Source organism: Aphelocoma coerulescens, chromosome 13 (assembly GCF_041296385.1).
Source record: "Aphelocoma coerulescens isolate FSJ_1873_10779 chromosome 13, UR_Acoe_1.0, whole genome shotgun sequence".
NCBI classification, from domain to species: domain Eukaryota; kingdom Metazoa; phylum Chordata; class Aves; order Passeriformes; family Corvidae; genus Aphelocoma; species Aphelocoma coerulescens.
Window position 1 is genome coordinate 6539905 of NC_091027.1, and position 25219 is coordinate 6565123.

The window sequence follows — 25219 nt, forward strand, 5'->3', positions numbered from 1 at the left end:
AGCTACTGCAGTGGGATAGAAGCTTGCTCTCAGATGAGGAGCTGCATGTATTGAAAAAGGCTAGAGCTGCTCTCAGCTATGTGTTACCAGTGGTGTAATGGCTCTCTGGCAGTGCTCTACAGCTGGCTAGGAGGGGAATGGAAGAAAGAAAGTAGTAGTAGTAGTAGTAGTAGTAGTAGTAGTAGTAGTAGTAGTAGTAGTAGTAGTAGTAGTAGTAGTATGAAACACTAAAATCCTTTTGTCACAAGAACCTCACAGGGTGTATTTACATGACACTGTATAAATGCACCTGGAGATGTCAGCTAACTGTGACCACTGCTGCCCACAGCTGTAGCTGTCTGCGCTGCCAGAAGCTTTTTAGCCTGGTCAGGACATTGCTCTGCATCCAACTTTCCCACATAATCCAACCAGCTATGCACAACCCAGCCCTGGGACAGCTTGCACAATGCAGGGTTCTGCAGAAATGTTCCTTCAGAAGCCTTGTTGCATAAAACCACTGCCTTTTCAATGGGATGTGGAGCAGGATGGCTATCAGGACACCAGGCTGGCTCTCCTCGTCAGATGAGCAGCCATGCACCCTGCAGGAAATTCAGCCTAATTTATGCTGCAGGCAAAGCTTTCACCCCAGTGTGAGTGCAGCCCTGCAAAGTCACTCATGTTCCATAGCAAAATGAGTGACCCTGGCAAAATCCAAATGTTTGCCAATGAGACACCTCACCTCTAAGCCAACCCATTAATCCCCATCTTAGACAAAAAAAGCTCTCTCAGGTATGAGTCATCTCCTCTCCATCTCTCCCTGTACTCAGGTGATTTGCGTGAGAAGAGTGATAAGTTTGTCAGTTCTGAAAGAAACCCATGGGCTGATCTTATCTCTTGGACAGTTGCTGGAGGTCTCTTCTTTAAACCCTGAGCTTGGAGGTTGTTTAAGGTCCTGCTTCCAAGCCTGATGAGGATTCAGTTATCCATTGTTTTACTTGCATGTCACCCAAAAGAACCTATAATTACCTGTGAACATTGGCATAAACGGAACAGTTATTCCCTCATGTTTACAGTATCTAAAGAGAAGTCTGCTGCTGCTGCTGCTGCTGCCAGGAGCAGTATCACAGCTTGTCTAACGTTTAGGGCTTTAGGCAGCTTGTTGGAAACTCAGTGGTATTTTCATTCTGCAGGGTAGTTGCTCCATTAAGTAGAATAAAACAATAATCCTTGGTGTCAGCTTGATAGTGCAGCACTGGAAGATGAACTTTCAGAGCCTGGTCATCCCCATTAGTGCAGGATTGTATTCAAAAAAAGAGGGTTATCCCAGTGCAGGGCAGAAGACTGTGATCAAGACATCTCTTTTTCTCCTATCCCACATGGTCATTGTCATCAAAGGACAAATAAATCACACTGGCACTGAAATAAGCCTGAGTACAAGAGGGCCAGGAGTGAGTCTGGGTCTCTCCTAGGTAGGACATTCCTGGTAGTGGCCTCTTGGCAAAGGGAGAGCAGGAGGAGGGGGAGGAAGCTTGTTCTCATCCTGTGTCCTGATAGGAATGGAGGTCCTGATGTAGTGCTACAACAGGAGTATCTACACCTGGAATAACCCTACAGAATAGCCCTGGATAATCATTTAGGGCACAGTGGCACACTATTGCAAGTAACCTAATTCTGCTCCTGGTTCTGTGTTTGATCCAGTACCTTGACACAGGGGTGGATTGGCCAGTGGAGACATAACCAGCAAGGCCCCTTGACTTCTCCTGAGGCCTTGCAGGGAACCAGGAACAGCCATGGTAACTGTCCTGGGCATCTCCAGCATCCCCATACTACCACAGAAAGGCTCTAAGATCTTCCAGCTCTCAGTTCCTAAAGAGGGTGGAGAAAAAGGGGGGAAATACATGAAAGGCTAATGAGAAGAGGGAGCAAAACTGAGCACTGAGATGAAAGCTCTGTGCCATTGGCAATGGAATCTCTCCAGCCCAGCCTGGCAGCTGGTGTGGAGCAGTGTTTGTGGGAGACAGGGATAGATAGCTGCACGGAGAGATGGGCAGATAGTAGGGTTTGGGGTATTCTTCTGCTGGAAACATTTTCAGCTTGTTTTGTGCAGGGTTTGATGTGAAGGGGGTTCGAGTCCAGACAGGACCAGGAGGAACTGGGAGGCCATGGCAGGAAGAGTCAGGATGAAGCCATTCATCCTGCTGGAAGGCTGTTTGAAGAATCCTTTTACTTTGGATTATTTGTCTCCAGCTTTTATCTATTGCTTGTTCTTCTGGTGTTTTTTGTGCTGTGTCAGTGTCCGTGGGCTTCCCCAGGATGCCTGTGGTTCCCTGCATTTCTCCTACGAGGAAATCCTGCTCTTTAGGTCTGAGGGATGGCTGCATGACTGCTCCCCAGATCAACATAACACACATCTGAGCATGGAGCAGTGCACAGCAGGGTCAGAACAAGAGGTGGGGTGGTGGGTGGAGAAGGAAAAAAAGGTTAAATTGAAGCAGGAGTGAGACAAGAGAAAGAGAATTTCAGGAGAACAACCTCTTCCCTTCTCAGGCTCTTGTGAAAGCCTCAGCGCCTGCAAACCTGATTCTGGCTATTTTAACTATCTTAGATTTTCCCCCCTGCAGCAAGGGCAGGGGGCCAGCAACCTCCACCCCAGCCCTGTTCTTGCCAGCAGAAGTTATTATTATTTTTTGTTCCCTGACAACAATGCCCTGGTAATTTTGGTGCTCCTGTTCCAACATGACCAGCCTTCCTCTCTGCCCTTTCCAGGCAGCAAGCAGGAGAAAGGCAGACGATCCTTTCCCATTGCTTTGTGCAGACAGGCTGCTGGAGCACAGTCTGTGCCTGCCTGCGTGCAGGCAACAGAAGGGACTGTTTCTGGACCTTCAGGTGGATGCAGAGCTTGGCTAACTGGACGGGTGTAATTAGGACCTTTGACAGTTTTGTTCAGTCTCTGTAGGATTCAGCAGAAACCTTCAGGGCCTCATGCAAGAACACAAATAAAGGACACCCACTCAGCTCCATCACAAATCCCATGGGACAGGCTGGATGGGGTTTTCCAGGAGGGCAGGGTGCTGATAACTCACACACATGCACATGCACACACAAAACACTCATTAAAACTAAGCATGCACTTCCCAGGCCTTGTAGGGGACAGCAGAAAGAACCAAGGAACTGTGTCCCCAGGCCACAAAAGCTGATGGCAGATCCCCTTTAATAACAGCTTCCACTTCCATTTTAGCCCTCTGGCCTCACAAGGTGTACAACCAAGCAGCAACAAATGAAAATGTGCATTCATTCCAGCGGGCTCCTCTCAGGAGTTGTGTGCAGTGTCCATCTCCCCACCTCCAGCTGCTCCGTGGCCATGTGAACAGTGCTGTCAGTTTGTGCATCTCGGCATCGCCCAGCGTTGCGGCTCCAAACGAGAATTAGGGTGATTAACCCTAATTAATTAACCACAAGGGCTGTCAGATCCCAGGGCAGAGTGGTAACTGGCTCCAGAGGGGGGAACTGGGAGCCGCGGTTGGGCGCAGAGCAAGGGACAGAGTTTGCCTGGGGTCAGGAGGAGAAGCCAACCCTTTGCCTTGTGGCTCAGCAGATGTGAAGATAAACCAAAAAATTCCATCTGGTGAGACTCCCAGCTAGGATACAGTACAGGTTATGTGACAGAGAGCAGAGTCAGCTCTTACTCCCAGGATCAGGAGATCTGAGCATCTTCAGTGGTACAGACATTCAAGAGTGTCATTAAAGTCCAGTTCATCTGCCTTCACTGCAGTCCTCCTTCTCCAGCACTAGAAAGCTGAGCTATGATTCTGGTTTTTTTCATTTTTTTCATTAAGTCATGAAAGAATTTCAGGGTGTGGCCAGGCAAATCCAGATAGTCACTTCAGAGTGGTTAAGTTCCCTTCCGTCAGCTGGCATGCAGTAATCCAGTGCAAACAAGGTGTAAGTCTGCTGCAAGTGGATTTTGCAATCTGATAAACCAGAAACATCCCCACTGTCCACATAGGTATCAGGCAGCTCTCTTGTCAATATCTGTGTGTCCTGTGGGCTTGTTAGGCCAAAATTATGAAGCATTCCCTGAGGTAGTTGAAGTTCTGGGCTCAATAGCCAACCTGTTGGGACAGGAGCATCAGAGATCTCCATGAACTGCTGCTGCAATTCCTTCTCCAGGCCCCCATTAGGAGAGCATTTCCATGAGTTTTGCTGTTAATGGACCCCTACAGCCTCTCACTAACCTGGGAAAATTTTAAGAGCTCCAGTGGGCTCTCTGCTGAGTCCTCTTCACCTGCTGAGGTGGTAAAAGGATGATTAGGGAGAGAATAAAACCACTATGACAGACAAGCAAACAGAATTTTTCAAGCCATCTTGTCATAACACATAAAGGAGTGTTGATTTATGATTGTAAAGGCATCAAATAAATGTTTAGCATTGTGGCTGGTGCCAAGTGTGAATAATCCCAGAGAACAAGTGGAAACGGTGAACAATAGTCATGCTCCAAGCAGCTTCTCCTTGCTCCCTCCTTCAGCTGCTTTCCTGCAGCCATTTGAAGTTTTCTCCTGCCTGTCGTGCTCAAAAGCACGGTACAACTGAATACAATAGTATTAATTAAAACTTTCTGGCCTTGGACCAGAAATGAGAGTTGGGGTGGGTTCGTGCAGCTGGGATTTACAAGTCTCCCAGGACACACAAGTTCACATGCTCACACCACTGCACATGCACACAGCATCACATGCAAAGCCTTTCCCAGGGTAGCAGGAGCCTGGGTCACTGCTTGCTGTGCTCAGGGAAACTCACCCTGCCTTTTGTTGGTGTGAAGAAGCAGAACTTCCCTTCACAAGGAAGAGAAAGACCTTGCTAACTGGGAGTGGACAAAAACACTCACTGGTGTCAGACTTGATGACTTTCAGGAGGTCAAACATTACATATACAATTTCCATCATTGGTAAAGCAGTTGTGAAAATGATCTAGAGCTGCTTTTCCCCAAAAGTGAAGAGTCAAGGCACTCTGCAATGATTGTTATGAAACCAGACATGGAAACAGAAGCCTCAATTCCATCCTTTCCACACTTGTGTCTACTCAGCTTAGTCATGGACAGGCCAAAAAGAGGCAATTATGATGATTTTGTTTCAACTCTAGTTTATTATAGCCACAATTCCTCCCTCCTGCATCCATCCTATTCCCTGTGGTTAAACTGCTGTGTATTTTTCAGAAATCCCTCAAATATTGCAATTGTTGGAGGACTCATCCTGTCTCTCAGCAAGGCTTAAATAATACACCAACATTATTATCGGCCACGTACCTTATTTTTAGCCCCAATGCATTTGTTCTAGCAGTTGAATATAGGGTATTTCCCAAGACAGAAGACAAACTTTTGTCAAAACACTGTAAATTACAAAGAGCAAAGTTCAGCACAGGGAAAAGAGGAGTTGGGACTTGTTTAGAGGCCAGGCTTGTGCCAGCCCATGCAGAATGTTTTTTACTTAGAGGCATAAGAAAAGTTTTGTTTTCATGGTCCTGCAGCTTTTCTCACCTAATGCCTTGCCAACCCTCAACTGATGCAGGCATCTGGTAGGTGTTCCCCCTCCTCCGTGGTCCCTGTGATCAGGGAGCAAGAGCAACACCTCCACAGAGGGATTCACACTGGGAGGGGATGGGTTACCCTCTGGGGGTATCTGTCTTTCTCCTCTGATCACAAAGGGAACCTGAAACGGGACAGGTGGGCAGGCTGATCTTGGGCATTCAGGGATCTGATCAGCCCTGGCTTTTCTTGCATGCTGAGTCTTGGAGCTCAAAGGGTTTCTTTCTTGGCAGGTCTGATTTCCACGACTTCACGGCAGCTGGATCGAGAATACAAGGCTGAACATATCCTAGAGGTGGGTAATAATGATTGTAATTAGCTTTATTTACCTACAAGTGTATTAAGTCCTCAAAGAGCTTTCCTTGCAAGTTGGAGCACAGAGAAGGAATCTCATCCCATCAGCTCCCAACTGCTGGGAAACTTAATTAAATGGTGTGTGTTAACCCAAGAGACAGCTGCAGCAGTACTGCAGGGTTTATTATTTTCTTGCTGAAGACTGGAGCAAAAGTTCTGCTCTGGAAGCTGTGGGAATGCAGAAGAGGACTGGAACTGTCCTCTAGCAGGATGGTTTATACATTATGGGGGAAAGAGCAAGCCAGAGAAATCCACCCTTGTTTATCTCATTGTATCAGACATTGCTGTGTAGCTTTGGTCACCGGCCCCCATCCTCAGCTGCTCCCAGCTATGAGTATTCCCATCAGAGGGATCTGGAGGTTTTTGAGTCCATCGGGGTGATGGGGATGTTTCTCTGTGCGATGCAACATGCTGTGAGCATGCACAGGCAGGGCAGGGTGAGGATGGCTGGTACCTCGCCAAACCATTGCAATATGAACATTTTCAGCAGCGTAATCTCCAGTGACCAGCCTGACCCACTGCCCAGAGCAGCTGGGAGCAGGAGCCCTGCAAATGCATCCCCCTGTGCATGGACAGGCCCTGCACAGTGCCCGCTAGAGCCACCAGGCTTTGCCCTGCAGAGAGGAGCAGCACCTTTGAAAATGTTGAGATAAAATGCAGACCCACACAAAAACCCATGGCTGAGTCATTGCCCACCAGGATGGAGGCTGGCTGGTCACACTCCAGGTCACATCTAAGGGCCCTGTCACCTATTCCCTTTGCTTGCTGGCAGGTGGCTGTCTCTGACAACGGAGAGCCAACCCTGAAGTCCACCAGCAGAGTCGTGATCCAAGTCCTGGATGCCAACGACAGCCCTCCCAGTTTTCCCCACAAGCTCTTCATGGTGCAGCTCCCTGAGAGAGAGGCCTCGGAGACCCCACTGCCTGTCTACAGGCTGATCGCTTCCGACCGTGACCAGGGCCAGAACAGCCAGATCACCTACACCATCGAGGAGGAGGAGGAGGGGATATTCACCATCAACCCCACAACTGGCACAGTCTTCTCCAGGAAAGCTTTTCCTGCCTCTGAATACAACATACTCACGGTGAGAGAAGAGGGAAACACAAAGAGCTGATGGGAAGAAGTGTGTGGAGAGGGAAAGAGAGAAAAGGGTTCAGAAACAGAAAAAATAAAAGGAAAGAGATGGAGAAAATGCAGCAGTGGGAGGAGAGCTTGAATAAGGGAATGCTTTACAGGGAGAGAAACTGGGAGAGAATGATGGGAAATAAAGAAGGTAGGAACCTATTAAAAATGGACAATAAATTTAAAATTAACTGTCCAACCTAACCTTCAGAAAGGAATACAGCGATCCATGATCACATATGGTTATGGACCCAACCTGAACAGCCTTGAACATCATGCCTCTATTTGGCATTCTGATCAGGCCATGGAGCTTGGATGCTCAAAGCCCTTTCAGAGTCTGTGGGTCCTTGCAATAAGACTTGTGATCCAGGTCTCTGCTATGGATAGAGCTTGGCAGATTTACTTGATGGTAAAGAGAAATTTGGGTTGCATGGCTCTGCCTTGGAAGCAGCCAGAGCGTGGACCACTGGCTCAAGATTTGTTTCATGGGATTTTGGGCACACTGGGAGCTGAAATTCCTGGTGGGTGGGAGAAGAAGCTTTCCATGGAGTTCCCATGAGCTAACTCAGCCTTCTCCCTGACTTGCATGCGCCTTTCTCGGCAGGTCAAGGCCACAGATGGTGGCAGCCCCCCGCTCTCCTCCCACGTCAGACTTCACATCAGCTGGGTGGCCCGGCCCAGCCCTTCCTCAGAACCACTGGCTTTTGATGAACCCCACTTTAACTTCGCCGTGATGGAAACAGATCCCGTGAACCACATGGTGGGAGTGATCAGCATCGAGATGGGCCCCAGCCAAGTGTGGTTTAATATCACAGGTGAGACACAGAACCTAGAGCAGGGCAGCAGTGTCTGGGAGCCTTTGCTCCGGCTCCCTTGGCTTTCAGCGCTCGCATGCCTGAGCTAATGAAGTTGTTTGCTTTAGGTGTAGGTGAGCTACAGGGAAAGCTTTCTCACGGGCACCAGAAGGTTTAAACAGCCATTAGACAAAGCTGCCCATCCAAGGCCTCCGGTGCCAAGTGCAATTACCTAACACGCTTTTTAAATGACATTCTGGAACTTGCCCGTGTTTGAGGTGTTCTCCAATGTCGCATGAGAGGCAGGGCATGCCAGTGCCAGCTCCTCCTGGGAATCAGGTGACACTGTTGGTTTTGTTAAAACTGCCTGCAAGGATCCAGGTGTGTGGCTGGGTGTTACGGACACCCCCTGTATTTCCCTCCATGTTGAGTCTTGAGCAGGGAACTGAGAAGGAAGCATTCCTCAAAGACCTGGTCTGCCCTAACTTGTGGGGCTCTCCCTTCCACCTCACCACATCCCAGGGATGATTTAGACATGGAATGTGGAACTCTAGGGCCTCCTCTAAGACACTCGATACAGAGGGGACGTGGGCTGTCACCCCGGGGGACTCTCCAGGCAGCGTGTGCAGAACTGCTCCTACCAACGAGGGCCAATTGTGCTCACGTAATTTGATGTTTTGAAGTGGAGCCCCAATCTACCTTGCACAGCCTTTCCCTGGTACTGCCTGCAGGGCCTGCCTTAATTGGGCAAGTGAATAGTTTTTCCCCTTACTGTGTTAGGGCAAGGATATTGGTGTATAAATACAATTAAGCAACAAGAGATACAATGCTACAAGGAGCAAGACAGTATCAGTGAAAGGTTTATCCAGCATTAGTAGTGTCTGCTTGGGTCTGAAGAATTAATGGTGTATTCCTCTGAATGCTACCCCATCATTTCCCTGCTGAGTGCTGGAGCATAGCTTGGCCTCATCTTTCCCAGTACCCAGTGTACCACGTGATGCTCAAGGCTTAGTTTCTATCCTGGTGGAAAAGGACAGGATTTTAATTCCCTGCAAGGGAAGGAAAGTTCATGGTAGCTAGCAAGCAAGAGGGTGATGGAGAGATTCAGGAGCCTCATTCAAAGTTTCACCTTTCCCAGACCACAAACACTGTCACTTGGGTTGATGGAGTCAGCAAAAGCTCTGACAAAGCAACATTGGCCTTCCCTCTTTTCTCAGGGAAAGACATCCAAGCATCTCTCACTCTCTGTCTGCTTCTTTCTGTCTCCTTCCCAGGAGGAGAGCAGTGGTCCAGATGGCTGGTGAGCACTGCCTTCCTCCAGCAAGGCAAGATACGTAATTTTACAACCAGCAAATATTTTACCAGCTGGTAATAGAATAAAGCGGAATCCAGAGCATCTAGTAGCCAGGAAGAAAGAAGTTGAGACCTGGGATCAATCACAGAAAACTGTTTCAGCCTCTCCATATCACAGAGGAGCTTTGCAGGGTTTAATGTGCAAGAGGGGCCCAACTGGCCCCAGCAAGCGAGGCATGAGAAAGGAGCTGCCATGCCAGGGCTGAGCAGCAGTAGAGTGAGGGACAGCCTTCTGCTGCTGAGCTGCTCAGGCCTGCTGTTCCTGGCACTTCTCAGCCATCTGGGTTGGAGGCAACAGGCTCTGCTCACCCTGGAAGCACCGTCTGCCTCCCCAACTGTTGGTGTGTTGGGAATTCAGGTAGCTCACAGGCTCCCAGCCGTGGTGATGAGGACCAATGCTGATATGCCCACAGTGTGACCTTGAATCAGAAGCCAGCAAGAGCCCTGTTCTTCTACCCAGCAGGTCCCTGATCCATGCTAAGCCAGTGATGCTGCATGGCTGGAAACCTTGTGCAAATAAATCAATGCTCAAATGTGCCTGTTGCCAATCTAGCCAGGACATCACATGCATAAGTGCATCCTTCCCCCTTCTCTCCTCCTCTTCATTTTCTCTAATTCTGTTCACCTTCCTTTTCACACTCCTTTGTCACCATCTGTGAGTACCTCTTTGTCCAGCTTCTCCTTGTTCTCCCTGTCTCCTGTGTCTATCAGTCTATCTATCAGGCTGTCTATCTATCTATCTATCTATCTATCTATCTATCTATCTATCTATCTATCTATCTTTCACATGTTGTTTTGAGTTTCCAGATTTGGGAGAAACCTTACCTATGGCACTATTCCCAATCTAGCTGACAGTAACTGCCCTCCTGTTTCCCTTTTCCATCTCTCCCTTGTCCCAGGTGGTGATGATGACATGGATTTTGACATTGAAAAGAGTACAGGCAGCATGGTCATTGCAAGACCCCTGGATGCAAGGAAGAAGTCAAGCTATAACCTGACAGTAGAAGTCACTGATGGGTCCAGTACAATCAAAACGCAGGTAATGTTTTTTTCTTTAGTAGAGACCCCATTGAGAGGGAGCATGTGCCAAAGGGAGCCTTTATTCTGAGTCTACTGAGCTGTGGATCAGGTGCCAGGCACAGGAATCTCCTTACCCTGTGATCTTATGTTACACAGTGACCCAAGTCTTACTTATGCCAAGCTAAGATTGTTTTTATGTTGTTGGAAACACAACTGGTCTAGGAAAGCCTGGGTTGATCCCAGCCAGCATGCAAGGACACATCTACACCACCAGCCAAGCTGGGCTGGCAGTTCACACACTCACACCCTCAGCTTCGTCTCAGCTGCTCAGGCTGAATTCCAGCACATCTGGGACAACGTCTTAAGGAAAGTGTGTACACAGTTAGGTCAGGCTTGGGTCTGTGTTCCCATGCCAAGGGGTGTTCCTGGGATGTGTTAGCCCAGGTACAGCCAGCACAAATGCATCTGCAAGAGGTGAGGTCAGGCCCAGGGAGTGAGTGGGGCAACTGCAGAGATGCTGCGTGCTCTGAGTTGCCACATAAAAAGTAAATGCTGGTGAAAGGAGGCACTTCACTCTCAGGCTTGTCCCTGAGCCCCAGCTAAAATGAAGAGGTTTGCCCATCTTTACCTACCCTGAGGAGGGATGTTCAGGGCTCGATCTTTCACTCATCATTCTCTCCACACTTCAGAAGCAGCCAAAAATCCAGCCCTTGCTGCACAGGAAGACCTAGAACGTGAGTCACCTGTCAGTGACGCTTATCATGGGAAATTCACTGTGGGGGGTGATGAGTGAGGAGCTCCACCATTCCTGTGAAACGTGATGCTAAGATGCTAACGGATGGCCACTTGTCTCAACTATCTTCAAGTATTGTTCCAAATAAACAAACAAAGCCCCACCTTGCCTGGTGTGCATTCCCTGCCACCTTGCATCTCATCCCCATGTTTATTTTGGCACTCAAGGCCGCCAGCAGATGTCAAGAAACCTGCTTCTGCAAAACCCCCGTGGCATGCTCAGGTCTGCTAAAAGGAAGCAAATTATTACACTTGGTTGGGACTTCCTAACCAAGTAGGAGGGTCAGGACAGCCAGGGTAGGGGACCACACAGAAGAAAGTAGTGACTTCCCAGGCAGGATTCAGGATTCCCGGGGGGGAGCTGTTAAATGCAGAGAGGAAGACTTGGCTAAAAAGGGTAGAACAGAAATTTTTGAAAATATCAGAAATATCTTGAGATAGGCCAGTCCCTCCCTTCTTTTACCAAACATCCCCCTTCTGTCAGCTTTCTGGTGAGTAAATAATGGGGTTGCTGTGTAGGCACCAGCCAGCAAAGCTGGCACCACAGCTGAGCCACTGCTGCTTTCCACAGCAGGCTGTGACTGTTTCCCCGTGTGCCAAGTGCAGGCACGTTCACTCTGAATGCCGTGCCAGACTGGAGAGATTTTAAAAAAGAGGAAGCAAACTGAAAAACACCAAGGGCAAAGCACAGCAGGAGTTCCTTTGGATGAAGGACAAAAGGGCTCCCAGTCATCACGGATGGGAAAGCTCCAAGAGGTGGAAAACTGTGGTGGTTACGGCACTCAGAGTATGTCAATGCCCAAGAAGGATTGGTAGCTGAGATTTTACATGGCTGCATGTCCAGTTGCTGCCCTCACTGTGCTGTCTCCCCCACAGGCATTTATCCACGTGATTCACATCAACCAGCACCGTCCCCAGTTTCTTGAGAGCCATTACGAGGTGCGGATTCCTGAAGATACTCCCTCAGGGAGAGAAATCCTTCGAGTCAGTGCAACAGACAAGGACAAAGGAAAGGGGCTCATCTACACCATCCATGGCAGTGTGGACCCCAAAAGCACAAGACTTTTCCAGTTGGATCCAGGCAGTGGAGCCCTCACAACAGCAGAAGGCTTCAGTTCCCAGCCCATGCCTCAGCACACCCTCACAGTGATGGTGAGTCCTAACCAAGCCCTGCTGTGTCCACCAGCTTGGCTGCGATATGTGGGTCACTGGAGAAATTAAAAGTGGTTCTAGTCTTTGAGGGAGGATTTGTTTGGAACAATAGGGAAGAGGAAAGCAGGGTGTTAACCTTTACTATATGGCTACATGTAGTTAACACCCTGCATTCCTCTAACCACCTTCTTTGGAGGGCCACTGGATTCTTACAAAAGAAAACACAGTGCATAATAGTTAATGTTTGTTTTCAGACTCCAGGCTGAGCTTTGGTGCTGAAACTTCCAGGCTCATTCCCAGACAAGGGGTTGGTACCACTGCAAAACACCCCCCTCTGTAAGAGTGCTGATGAGTTACTTGGAAGATGGTGCAGGCAAGACTGGCTTGTCCCTGAGTGTGACTGTTCCTGCTCTCTCTCTGCCATTCAGGTGCGAGACCAGGAGGTCCCCATCAAGCGGAACTTTGTCCGAGTCATCATCCATGTGGACAGCTGCAACCTTCACCCTCCCCAGTTCAGCAGCATCCATTACGAAGCAGAAGTGCTGGACTCAGCAGTGGTGGGCACAGAGGTTATACAAGTCAGAGCCCTTGATCAGGACCAGGGAGCCAATGCTGAAATTCACTACTCCCTTCAGGCAGGTGAGAGCCATGCAACAAGACAGTTTAGGTTATGATCATACCTGCATTACCATGCTCTAACTGGTGGCCACTTGACCAGCTTTTCTTTAGCTGTTGCAAAGAACAGCAAATGGCTGCACAGTTCTAAAATGTGATTTTCTTCCTACCCAGGAAAAAATCTAGAGTAGGTCGTTTCCGTATTATGGAATATTAGCATCTTTTCTTAAGAAGACAGCTTAATGTTGAGTCACTGGTCTAAGAAAAAATGTGACTGGACGAGTTAGAACAGTCTAAAATCTGAGTTCATGGACAAAATTCCTCTTTGTCCATGGGAACTATTCAGTTGTTAGGCAAAAGTACTCCAATTCCCACAGCAGTCATCATCATTCCACTATTTCTACCAAGAAACACATCCTCAAGGAATGGTGAGAATCCTTTCAGCATTGATTGGTGGTGGTTTTGAGTCATTCGTGCTCAGTGGGCAAATATTTTATCATTCACTATAAAAGTTAAAACTTAAGTATTTATGTCTGTGCCACACGGCCTATTTAGCCTGTAAATTCTTCACAGGAGACAAGCCATCCTTTGCTCCATCTTTCTCACTGCAATTTAGATGATCAAGGACTGAGGAATTTAATTGCTCCTGAAGTATTGGTAATTACAAGCATGACAGGGCTTGAAGGAACTAGTACTGTGTGTGCTACCATGTTCTGCACATGAGGCAAAAGCTTCAAGCACATGCTCTGCCACCACTAAATATGCTTAAATTAGAAGGATGTTTATCTCCAATTTACATTTTGATTGATTCCAATGTTAGTTCACAGATCTCAATGGGTTCATTGTTCTTATAATTAAAATTATTTAGAAATTAATTAATTTCTCCCAGTAAAAGAAACAGATGTTAATCAGGTCTGAAATCAGGAGAATCTATGAAAAAAGAGGTTCAGAAAACCAAGACCAGTAAGGTGTCTGCATTCTTCACTCTGTAATTTCTGTTCTTGCAGGTAATGGGGAAGGCTTATTCAGCATCGACCCATATTCTGGAATTATTACAGTTGCCCAGAAACTGGACCCATCCAGGCAGGAGCGATTTACTCTTATTGTAAAGGCAGAAGATCGGGGGTTTCCTCAGCTTAAAGATTCTGCTACGGTACATGTCCACATTAGACCCTCGGATCGAACCCCTCCAAAATTTCCAGAGGCCGAATACATCACAGAGATCAGTGAATCCACTCCTGTTGGCTCTCCCCTGATCCAGGTTTCAGCCACAAGCTTGTCACCAGTCAGCTATGAAATAAAAGATGGAAATGGAGATGGAGTGTTCTCCATGAACTATCAGTCAGGCCTGATTTCCACTCAGAAGAGCTTAGATTTTGAGCAGGTGTCTTTTTACCAGTTGAAAGTCCGCGGCACCAACATGGCTGGAGCATTTATGGATGCAGTGGTGCTTATCTATGTCATAGATGAGAATGACAATGTGCCTGTCTTCGTTAAGCCTTTCTTCCTTGGCTGGATCATGGAGAATGCCCCATTCCAAAGCATGGTTCTGGATGAAAGCAATGCTCCTCTTGTGACCTCTGCAACAGATGCTGATCAAGACTCCAATGCTCTGCTGGTCTATGAGATTTTGGAACCAGAGGCACAGAAATATTTCACAGTGGATCCCAGCACAGGGACGCTGACCAGTCGTGCTGATATAGACTATGAGCTCACCCCAGTTTTCCACTTCAGTGTGCATGTGCACGACAGTGGAAGTCCCAGCTTGTTTGCATCCAAGCCTGCCAAGGTCACAATCCACGTGAAAGATGTCAATGATTCACCTCCAGTCTTTCTCAAAGACACTTACGACATTTCTGTCTTGCTGCCTGCCCACCCAGGGATGGAGCTTCTGTCAGTGCAGGCAAAAGATGCAGATTCAGAGGTGACCTACAGCATAGTGGAAGGAAACCTTGATAATGCTTTCCATATCCACCCACTCACAGGTCTTATCTCCATTCTTAACACCACTGGCCTGAGAAGCTACCGAGAGCTCACAGTCAGAGCTGGTGATGGCTTATATAAGAGTACTGCTCTGGTTAAGCTAAATTTAACTCGGGTACAAGGTACCGGCTTGAAATTTGATCAAGACATATATACAGCAACTGTGATGGAGAACTCTACAGACGAGAAGACTCTAACCATTCTTGGGGTCAGAGGGTATCAGCTAAATGAACCCCTTTCCTATTCGCTTTTGAATGAAAAGGAAAGGTTCAAAATGATCCAAGCCTCAGGAGTTCTTCAGACCAAGGGTGTGAAATTTGACCGCGAAATGCGAGACATGCACGAGGTAGCTGTGGAAGTGAAGGACAGCAGGAAGCCACCGAGAGTGTCCCAAGCCACAGTCAGGGTTTATGTAGAGGATGTCAATGACAACCCCCCACAGTTTCAGAATGTGCCATACTACACCTCTGTGCAGGATGGCACAGAGCCAGGGGATGTCCTTTTTCAGGTGTCAGCAACAGACAAAGACATCGGGGATAACGGAGCTGTTACCTACTCATTTGCAGAGGACTACAAATACTTTCAGATTGACCCTTACCTAGGAGACATCTCCCTTAAGAGGCCTCTTGATTACCAAGGTTTAAATAAATACAACCTCCGGGTCATTGCTAAGGACAAAGGAGAGCCTCCCCTGCATGCTGAAGAGGAGGTTGTGATCAGTGTGAGGAACAGGTCCAACCCTCTGTTCCAAAGTTTGTACTACCGAGTGAAGGTGCCAGAAAACATCCCCCCATACACATCTATCCTCCACATCCAGGCCCGCAGCCCTGAAGGCCTGCGCCTCATCTACAACATTGTGGAAGAAGATTCCCTGAAACTCTTCAACACCGACTTCAAAACTGGTGTCCTTACTGTCACAGGGCAGCTGGACTATGAGCTAGAGACAAAACACACATTCACTGTTAGAGCCACAGACACAGCACTTGGATCCTTCTCAGAAGCCAGAGTAGAGGTGGAGGTAGAGGACATTAATGACAACCCCCCCATATTTTCTCAGCTCATTTACACAGCATCTGTCTCAGAGAGTTTGCCACCACAGACCCCCGTTGTCCAGCTCTTTGCCTCTGATAAGGATTCAGGTAGAAACAAAGTGGTCTCCTATCAGATCATGGATGATGGTTCAGATGCTGCCAAGTTCTTTAATATTGATGCCAGCACAGGGCAAATAACAACAGCTCAGGCACTTGATTATGAAACAAATCAACAGTTCCGCATCAAAGTCAGAGCTGCAGATCATGGAGTGCCTCCACTCAGTAGCGATGCCCTGGTAATCGTAGATGTGACAGACATCAATGACAATCCCCCTGAGTTCAGCCAGCTTCAGTATGAAGCCAAGGTCAGTGAAATGGCTACGTGTGGGCACATCGTGATCAAAGTCCAGGCCCTGGACCCTGACAGTGGAGACACCACCCGGCTGGAGTACGTGATCCTCTCGGGTAATGACAACAGGCATTTTGCCATCAACAACACTTCTGGGATCATATCCATGTTCAACCGCTGCAAAAAGGACTTGGAGCCATCTTACAATCTCAGAGTTTCTGCTTCAGATGGAGTGTTCAAGAGCACTGTGCCTGTGTATATCAACACCACGAATGCCAACAAATACAGCCCCTCTTTTCAGCAGAATGTGTACGAGGCAGAGCTGGCAGAAAATGCTGAGATAGGAACCAAAGTGATTGAGCTGCTGGCTATTGACCCAGACGGTGGCCCATATGGCACCATAGACTACACCATCATAAATAAACTCGCCCATGAGAAGTTCTCCATAGACAATAAAGGCTGTATTGCCACACTGCAAAAGCTGGACAGGGAAAATTCCACAGAGAGAGTCATTGCCATTAAAGTCATGGCCAAGGATGGGGGTGGGAAGGTGGCCTTCTGCACTGTGAAAATAATTCTTACAGATGAGAATGACAACCCACCTCTGTTCAAAGCCTCTGAATACACTCTGTCCATCCAGTCCAATGTCAGCAAAGGCTCCCCTGTCATCCAGGTACTGGCTTACGATGCCGATGAAGGTGCAAATGCAGATGTCATTTACTCTGTTGACTCTGTGGAAGATGTGGCAGAAGACCTTGTGGAAATTAATGCTGCCACTGGGGTTGTTAAGGTCAAGGAGAGCCTTATTGGTTTAGAAAACAGAGCCTTTAACTTCAAAGTGAAAGCTGAAGATGGCAGACCCCCTCACTGGAACTCCCTTGTTCCAGTGAATCTCCAGATTGTCCCCAGGGAGGTGACATTGCCAAGGTTTTCTGAGCCCCTTTATACGTTCTCTGCATCTGAGGATCTTCCAGAGGGGTCAGAAATAGGGTCAGTCAAAGCTTTTGCGGAGGATCCCATTATATACAGCCTGGTGAAGGGAACCACTACAGAAAGTAACAAGGACGAGGTGTTCACACTGGATGAACAAACAGGGGCTTTGAAAATCAAAAAACCCATGGATCATGAGACCACCAAGTGGTACCAGGTTGATGTCATGGCTCACTGCTCACATCAGGAGACTGAGCTGGTGTCTCTGGTCTCTGTGAATATCCAAGTGCAGGATGTCAATGACAACAGACCTGTGTTTGAGGCAGATCCTTACAGAGCTTTTGTCATGGAGAACATGCCTTCAGGAACCACAGTCATTCAAGTGACAGCTATTGACCAGGACATGGGAAGTGATGGGCAGGTGACCTACAGTCTGGAAGCAGAATCTGGCAACCTCCGCGGGCTCTTCACCATCGATGGTGAGAGCGGGTGGATCACCACACTGAAAGAGCTGGACTGTGAAGACCAGGAGATCTATCGCTTTTATGTGGTGGCCACTGATCACGGCAAGAAGGTCCAGCTCTCTTCCCAAACCGTGGTGGAGGTTACTGTCTCTGATGAAAACGACAATGCCCCGCAGTTCACCTCAGATTTCTACAAGGGGTCGGTCATTGAGAACGCAGAGCCGGGCCAGGTCGTTGTCACCCTGAGCACCATCGACGCGGACATCTCTGAGCAGAACCGGCGGGTCACGTGCTACATCACTGGTGAGTTTTTCCTGACTTTGAATCTCCAGTGGGCAAGAAGAGAGTATCATCTTAAAGTGAGAATTTGATACCTTGTCTTACAGATTATTAGTACAGAAATAGTGTTATGTTGACAGTCCTATCAGAAGCAGGAGATGAAGGCTGAGCTCCATCATGAGTTGGACTCTTCAGTTAATGCATCTGGAGAATACAAAACCCTTTAGTAACTAACTGCAGTGGGTGGAATGATCATTAAAATAACACCATCTCACCACTGAATCATCCTATTTCTTTGGGAATAAATAAATAAATAAGATACATATAAGTAATTACACTGTACTGTAGAAATATTTATTTACGCTTTCTCAACAGAGGAATAATTAAGACAGTGTAATTGTAATATCTACTGGAAGAACAGAAGAGGTGGCACAGCAGGACGGAAGATTTTTCTCACATACAGATACTGTGATCTGTATTTTAAGTTCTTTGACCCAACTTTTTCTCGTGCCAGCAGTGCAGTCAGTTTACACATGACACATATACCTGTAGCCTGTCTGTGTTTTTTAATAACTATATATAACTTTTTGGTATTAAATGTGTTTCCTACAAAACCACTTGGAGTCTGGCTTAATAACAAGGCTGCAGTTAGTCACTCTGCACTGGGGGATGTTTAAGACTGTCACGTCAATCTTAGTAAAGGTTTTGGCTAACAAGAAATACTAAAACTTACACTTGCATCCCTGAAACATCACATGAGCCAACTAAAATTAACCACTGCTGTAAAATAGCAAGTTACACTGGAATGTTTGTTGTGAACCTGCACAAGTAGAAGCTTGATTTTATGGTATTTTTTGACCCTAAAGGGTCTTTCTAAGACCTGGAGTAGATACTTCAAATTAAAATGTTTGTTCAGACTCAAACGAGGACCCTTCAGGGTCAAAACATTAGGCCAGATCATGCTGCAGCCTGTTATCTATTATTGTAACCATCCAAAACAAGGGAGGAATGCTGGAACTTTCATTTGGTTTATGGCATGCCTAGGTATTTGAAAGCCTTTGGGAGGAAAGATTTAATCCATTATGTATTCACATTTCTGCCATCTTAAAGGTAGTAGTAACTTCCAAGTACTTTAAACCTGAGAGGATGCACACCGTGTTAGGGGGTGAACACCTTGTGCCCTCTGTGCTCTGCACAGAAGAAGCACAGGTCAAACACTACAAATAAACATGTAAATGCAACAAAAGAGAGGATTAGGTGAACAGAGCCCAGCTTCCCCCTGTCCACATTGATTTCAAACACACAGAAACTAAATCAGGGCATAGGCTGGTGCTTCCCAGCATCAGAGGAAGAGCTAGTAGAGGTGTCACTGTGCCTCCAGCTCCACCACCTCATCACTGCAGCACAAATGAAAGCAGAAAGGGAGTGAATTTAATTTACCCCACTGTGCAAGACCCTTCAGAGTCCAACACAAACAGGATTCCACAGCCAGCTCTCTTCACTGACTCCCATTTCCTGCCGTGCTTCCTCCTGGGTCAGGTGAGGACACCAGCTCCTTCTCAGGAGAGAGGGAAGTGGCAGCATCAGTGGCAGCATCCAGCCCATTTAAAATCCAACATGTGTAACAGCAGTAGGAGCAGGATTAATCTGGTGGACCAGAGAGCCTGCCTAGTCTGGATTTACCTCTCATCATTTGGCTTTTACAGAAACAAAAAGTAGCCCCAGAAAACAAAGCTATACATTAAATACCTTTATAGGTTAAGAGGAAGTACAACTACACATGGTACCATAACAATAGGATCCAAACAATGTCTGCAGGGTATTTGCAACTCTCAGATCCCTTTAGGAACATGCACCAAGAAAGACTGACAGGCTTTGGGAAGGTGAGACACTGGTTTTGAGGCAATGAATATGCACATCTGCAGAACATTACTGACTTTTCTGCAATCAGTTGTTTCCTTCTCCCACTGTAATGTGCAGACAGGGAATAACTAAAACGTGCAGGGTATTTCCCAGCTGTGCAGTGAGGTTGACCAAAAACTCCTCAGCTGCTGGATGCACCACCAGTGCCCTCTCTGCATCATCAGTGTGAGTCAGAGAGTCATGGAATCATTTAGATTGGAACAGACCTCTAAGAGCATCAAAGTCCTTCAGGTCTCCTAAGGAACCATCAGTTGGACACACCTATATTCCCTTTCCTTGTCATTTCTGATTTTAAGCATTTAGTAAATGCCTTTTTTTACTTGCTTCCTGCCCCCTTCTAGAAGGAGACGTACTGGGACAGTTCACAGTTGACCAAATTGAGGGTGAATGGACAATTTCTTCCAAGAAGCCTCTGGACAGAGAAGATACGGAGAAATATCTCCTCAAGGTTATGGCCTCTGATGGGAAATTTCAGGCTACCACCGAAGTGGAAATTTTTGTACTGGATATCAATGACAACAGCCCTGAGTGTGGCCAGGTGAGATGTCTGTTCTGGGACATCAGGGGCATAAAGGGAGATCCTGGGAGGGAAAGAACACAATAGCAAAGGAGAAAGAACAGGCAGAGCATGTTAAAGGGTTTGGCTTGTCATAATTCTTCTCACACGATCCTGTTGCTTTGATTATGCTTAACTATTTTAATTAAGCTGCATGTCAAGCAAGAATATTAAGTCTAGCCTCCAAGCGTGTTTGCCAGCAGCAAGTGAGAGCCTAAGCATTATGAAGAGTAATTTTTGGAGATAAACAATGCCAGGAAGCCTCCTGGGAAGGGGCATGTAAATTACTGAGTTTTATATCCTGCTAAGCTGGGAGATTCCCATCAGGAGGTTTGTTGCTGTCGAGAGCTGATCGCTGGTGTGGACGTCACCCCTGGTGAGAACGAACAGAGGTGGTTACTTCCCAAAGGAGATTTAAAGGCTTGTGTGAAATAAGCTCACTGGTCCCAGTCCACACCCCAGCAGCCAAGAATGGGAGGCACATTCTGTTGCCCTGTAAACCACAGGGTTTATTCTTCTCTGTGAAGCTTCTGTTGGTCTGTTCCCCTCCATATGGGACGGAGGTATTTTGGAGATGGCTCAGATGCCAACGATTTCCTCTGTCCTGTCCAGATATTCTACACCGGGAGAGTTTCTGAAGATGCTGGGCCGGGTCTTTTCATTTTGAAAATATCAGCGACCGACCCCGACGTCGGCAGCAATGCCCAGATAACCTACAGCCTGCACGGCCCCGGCGCGGAGGAGTTCCGGCTGGGCCCACACACCGGTGAGAGCAGGGCAACGGGATGTTTTATCCTCTCCCTCAGCAACCCCCGAGAAATGCAAGCTCCCAGCATGGCTCAACACTTACCTCCTCTTGAGCAAACACAAGGAGCTGTTCATTCCAGCTGTCCCAAGCTAGGAAGGAATGGCCACAGCATCCAGGAGAGTGAGCTTCGCATCTTCCTGCTTGCTCTCTTTACAAATGTTGTTAAAGTGAAGGGCAGACACCATTGCTAACTGCCAGGTCTTGAGGAGGAGAGAGCAGCAAGTATTTTGCTTGAGCCAAAGACACAAGTTCTAAATTCCGAAACACCTCTTGTCCCATCTTGGGCAGTGTATTTACCCAAACAGACTTTGTGATCATTCTAGAGATCACTTGGAGTTTGCTACATTGCAGAAAGCTCAATGCAGTGCAGTTTAGAAGTACAATTTATTTATGAACAGTTTTATCCCATGATAGCATCCCTTGGATGAAGTTCAGCTGAACTTGCAGGACTCCCCATGCGAAGCCTTGCCAGGGCCCTGGCTGGCAGCGATCCGAGGATAGCCCTGAGCAATGTGGCGTGGACACATCACCATTATTAGCTCAATTATTGTCTCCCACGGTTCATCCAGGAAGGCAGCTGAACCTCTCTGAGGTCTTGCAGGCTGGGGCTGTGATTGCTGGAGACAGGACCACCTCCTGTTTTTTCCCACAGGGGAGCTGACCACATCTGCACCCCTTGACCGTGAGCAGAAGCCCACATACCACCTCGTAGCCAAAGCCACCGACGGCGGGGGCCGTTCCTGCCAGGCTGATGTGACGCTGATCATTGAGGACACCAATGACAACGCACCAAGGTTCTTCCCCAGTCACTGTGCCGTGGCCGTTTTTGGTAACACCACAACAAAGACACCCATCGCCGTGGTTGCTGCCAGGGACCTTGATGAAGGTGAGTCAGAATGGGATTTATGTGTTAGTAGAGTTCATCTTTCATTCTGAATAGAAGCCTTTGAAACCTGGGGAAGTGCTACAGCAATGAGCTTAGATGATTGAATCTTGGCGAAGATGTGCCTGGATCTCATCACTGACATGTTCTTGACTACTGGGCTGGCATCAGCATTTTTGTGACCCTGTTGGGAGTGCAGTATCTGTAGAAACATGCAGACCTTCTTTGAGAGCGTGCTCAGTAACTGTAACTGTGATGCACAGCACAAACTGTGACACAGGGATCCAAATTGGACAGAAACTTTTTCAAGGGTGGGGACTGAGAATGTGTGGAATAAGGAAAAAAAAGGAGTTTTAGATATGGGCGAGGTAGGTAATCTGGATGGAGAGGTCCTCCTGAAGACACAAAGATATAGGTAAGGCTCCTAAGAAAGGAACTTTCAATAAACCTCTCCAGCAGAGACTGAATTTAGGATGACAGAGAAGCGAGATCGTATTTATCTTCTTTGGAAGCAGATATGAAGGGAAATTACATTTGAGAACAAAGTAATTCAAGAGGGGAAACACCAGTAAAACAGGAAGGTGACACTGGTGGGTAATGGTGAGGGTGGCCAGATGTCTGAACCTTCAGATGGGCAGGGGCACACTCAATGTTCATACGATGTTCATACAGCCTCCATTGTCCCTGGGACTGAAGGTCATTAAATTCATATAATCTTAACGGATTATAAATAAATAAACCCAGCAGCATCCCTACCCATGAATTACTGCAGCCTGTCCCTTCCCCTTCCAGGTCTCAACGCTGAGGTGGTCTATTCTCTGTCTGACTCTGCCAATGGACACTTTTCAATTGAGGAAACCACAGGGGTGATCCGCCTGGAAAAGCCTCTGAAGGATTCCCAGCACTCAGCGTTTGAGCTGACAGTCTGTGCCACTGACCGAGGCACCCCGGAGCCCCTGTCTTCTCTGGGCACTGTCACTGTCTCTGTTGTGGATCTCAATGAATACCTGCCTGTTTTCCTGGCCCCTGAATACGTGGCCATGGTAAAAGAAGACGTGGCTGTGGGTACCGAGGTCCTCAACTTGTCAGCCCTGACGAGGGACAATGCAGAAAACACAGAGATCAAGTATGAAATTGTGAACGGCAATGACCACGGGAAATTCCAGCTCAATTCAAACACAGGTAAAATGATCTTGTGCCCAAGCAGGTCCAGGTTGATCCAACATCAAAGGCTGTCTCTGTGTGCATCTTCTCTGGTTCTTCTCCATTTGGCTCCCACTTCTGCTCCCTTCTGTCTGTACCCAGCACAAGGGTAGGGAATACAGTCTTCCTTTCTACTTCAAATTTTGCCATCCAGGTCACTTAAGGAGTGATCCAAATCTTGCTGAAATTAATGGAAAGATTATTTCTATGTGTCTGAGACCTGAGACAGGTCCATGTGAATGAGGGATACATGGAGAACAGGATGAGGAAATTTTCCCACTTCAAAATGCAGGAGAAAGTGGTTTCATTTAAAAAGTCTTTCCATCAAGGTCCCACGAGGAACCTCCAGCCCAGGGTAACAGGCAGCTTTATTGAGTAGCACTCCATGAACACAGATAATAGCACCCCAACCACGGGCAGGTGTTGAGCCAGGATTACCAGACAAATAAAGCCCTGTTCTGTTTGCACAGTGATGTGATAAGAGCTGTTATCAGAAGGCCAGTGTTAACTCCCTGAAACGAGCCCTTGGCTGCGTCAGCAATGGCCTTCTGCCCTCGGCTGTAACATCCTCATCAATGGAGCCTCAGCCTCTCTGGTCACACAGCTCTTGCTAATTATTCCACATCAAGGTGGTCAAAGTTAGGTCAACTACACCGTTTCAGCTGGCAGTTTGGCAGTTGCCTTGGCATATCTGAAGTATTCCAGGAAATCTCACGTGCCATTCATTCAAAGTCTTTTCTGTCGTTTCTTCCCCATCTGACAATGCAGGTGCCTTATACATAAACGGGAGCCTGGACTTTGAAGCGAGTCACGAGTATTACCTGTCCATTGAGGGCACGAGGAAGGGCTCAGCCTCTCTCAGCGATGTGACCATGGTGGTGATCAACATCACTGACATTAATGACCATGCACCAGAGTTCATCCAAGACCCTTACTTCACTGACATCCGGGAGGATGCTGCCGTGGGAGAAATCATCCTCACGGTATGCTTATGAACCAGGCCAGCTGTCTTTACTTAGTCTTTATTTGTGCTATGCATTATTCACTCCTCTTGTGCACTTTTCCTTGGACACAGCGACCTCAGTGGGCTTGTGACATTCAACATCTAAAAATAAAGTATGACTTTAAAAAAGGACGGTCGGCAGAATTCCTGAGACTCCATAGACAAGGAAAACACTTTGCCTTATAAGACACCTTTAAGGGAAAATTAGGAGTGGTCTCAGGAGCTTTGAGAACATCCCAAGAAAACTAAAATGCTTGAAAAAAGACAATGCCCTTGTGACCTGGGGAAGGCAGAGGCTTCTCTGGGCAGAATAGCGGAGTCCAAGGTGATGTGGAGTTCCCTGTCCAGCCTGTTACCATCACAGGGGTGGTAAAGTCGGGAAAGAGACTAGGAGAAAGCTGAGAAAACTATGTTGTCTTGAAAAAACTATTGGATGACACTTACTCAAATCACCTTCCTTTCCCCCTCCTCATTTGAGGCAAGCTCAAACCGATACCCTTAAATGACAAAGTGGTCCCTTTTCTCCTTTTTGGCTTAAGGGTCCTAGCAGGGTTTTTTTTTTTCTCCAAACAGGTGTCAGCTGATGACTTGGATGGGTCAATGAACAATCAGATCACATATTCCATTGTGGAAGGGAACCCTCTGGGACACTTTGCCATTCAACCCAAAAATGGGCAGATCAGCATTGCCAAGCATCTGGACAGGGAGGAGGTGAGTTCAGGAAAATGAGAATGGGAAGGCTGAAACAGATTTGTCCCAAAAGACTGAGGGAGAACAGTATGCTCAACTACCTCCTGTTTTCTGAATTATTTACTCATGATATTGTAGGTAGAAGACAAGGCATTGATTTGTTTTCTAGACTCAAAAATACTGCAGTAGGAAGGCTGGGATTTAGGAAAGGCAGTATAGCATCATAGAATGGTTTGAGTTGGAAGGGACTTAAAGGATCGTCTAGTTCCAGCCTCTTCCATAGGCAGGGACACCTTCCACAGCTCTGAGTTTTGGTCTGCTCCACTGGTACTTCAGGCTGGCTGGGTGAGAGTCAGCC

At 47.4% G+C, this 25219-nt stretch overlaps 1 protein-coding gene across 1 annotated transcript in view; it reads left to right on the forward strand.

The window, feature by feature from the left end:
• The window catches only part of FAT2 (FAT atypical cadherin 2), a 56470-nt gene that overhangs the window by 16547 nt on the left and 14704 nt on the right, over nt 1–25219 (forward strand). The window contains exons 4-16 of the mRNA XM_069028649.1: nt 5791–5852; nt 6684–6995; nt 7638–7848; nt 10080–10219; nt 11869–12144; nt 12573–12783; nt 13767–17819; nt 20060–20256; nt 20887–21040; nt 21735–21968; nt 22758–23147; nt 23937–24151; nt 24745–24882. Of these exons, the coding sequence (XP_068884750.1) occupies nt 5791–5852; nt 6684–6995; nt 7638–7848; nt 10080–10219; nt 11869–12144; nt 12573–12783; nt 13767–17819; nt 20060–20256; nt 20887–21040; nt 21735–21968; nt 22758–23147; nt 23937–24151; nt 24745–24882 (6593 nt within the window). The remainder of the gene's footprint in view (nt 1–5790; nt 5853–6683; nt 6996–7637; nt 7849–10079; nt 10220–11868; nt 12145–12572; nt 12784–13766; nt 17820–20059; nt 20257–20886; nt 21041–21734; nt 21969–22757; nt 23148–23936; nt 24152–24744; nt 24883–25219) is intronic.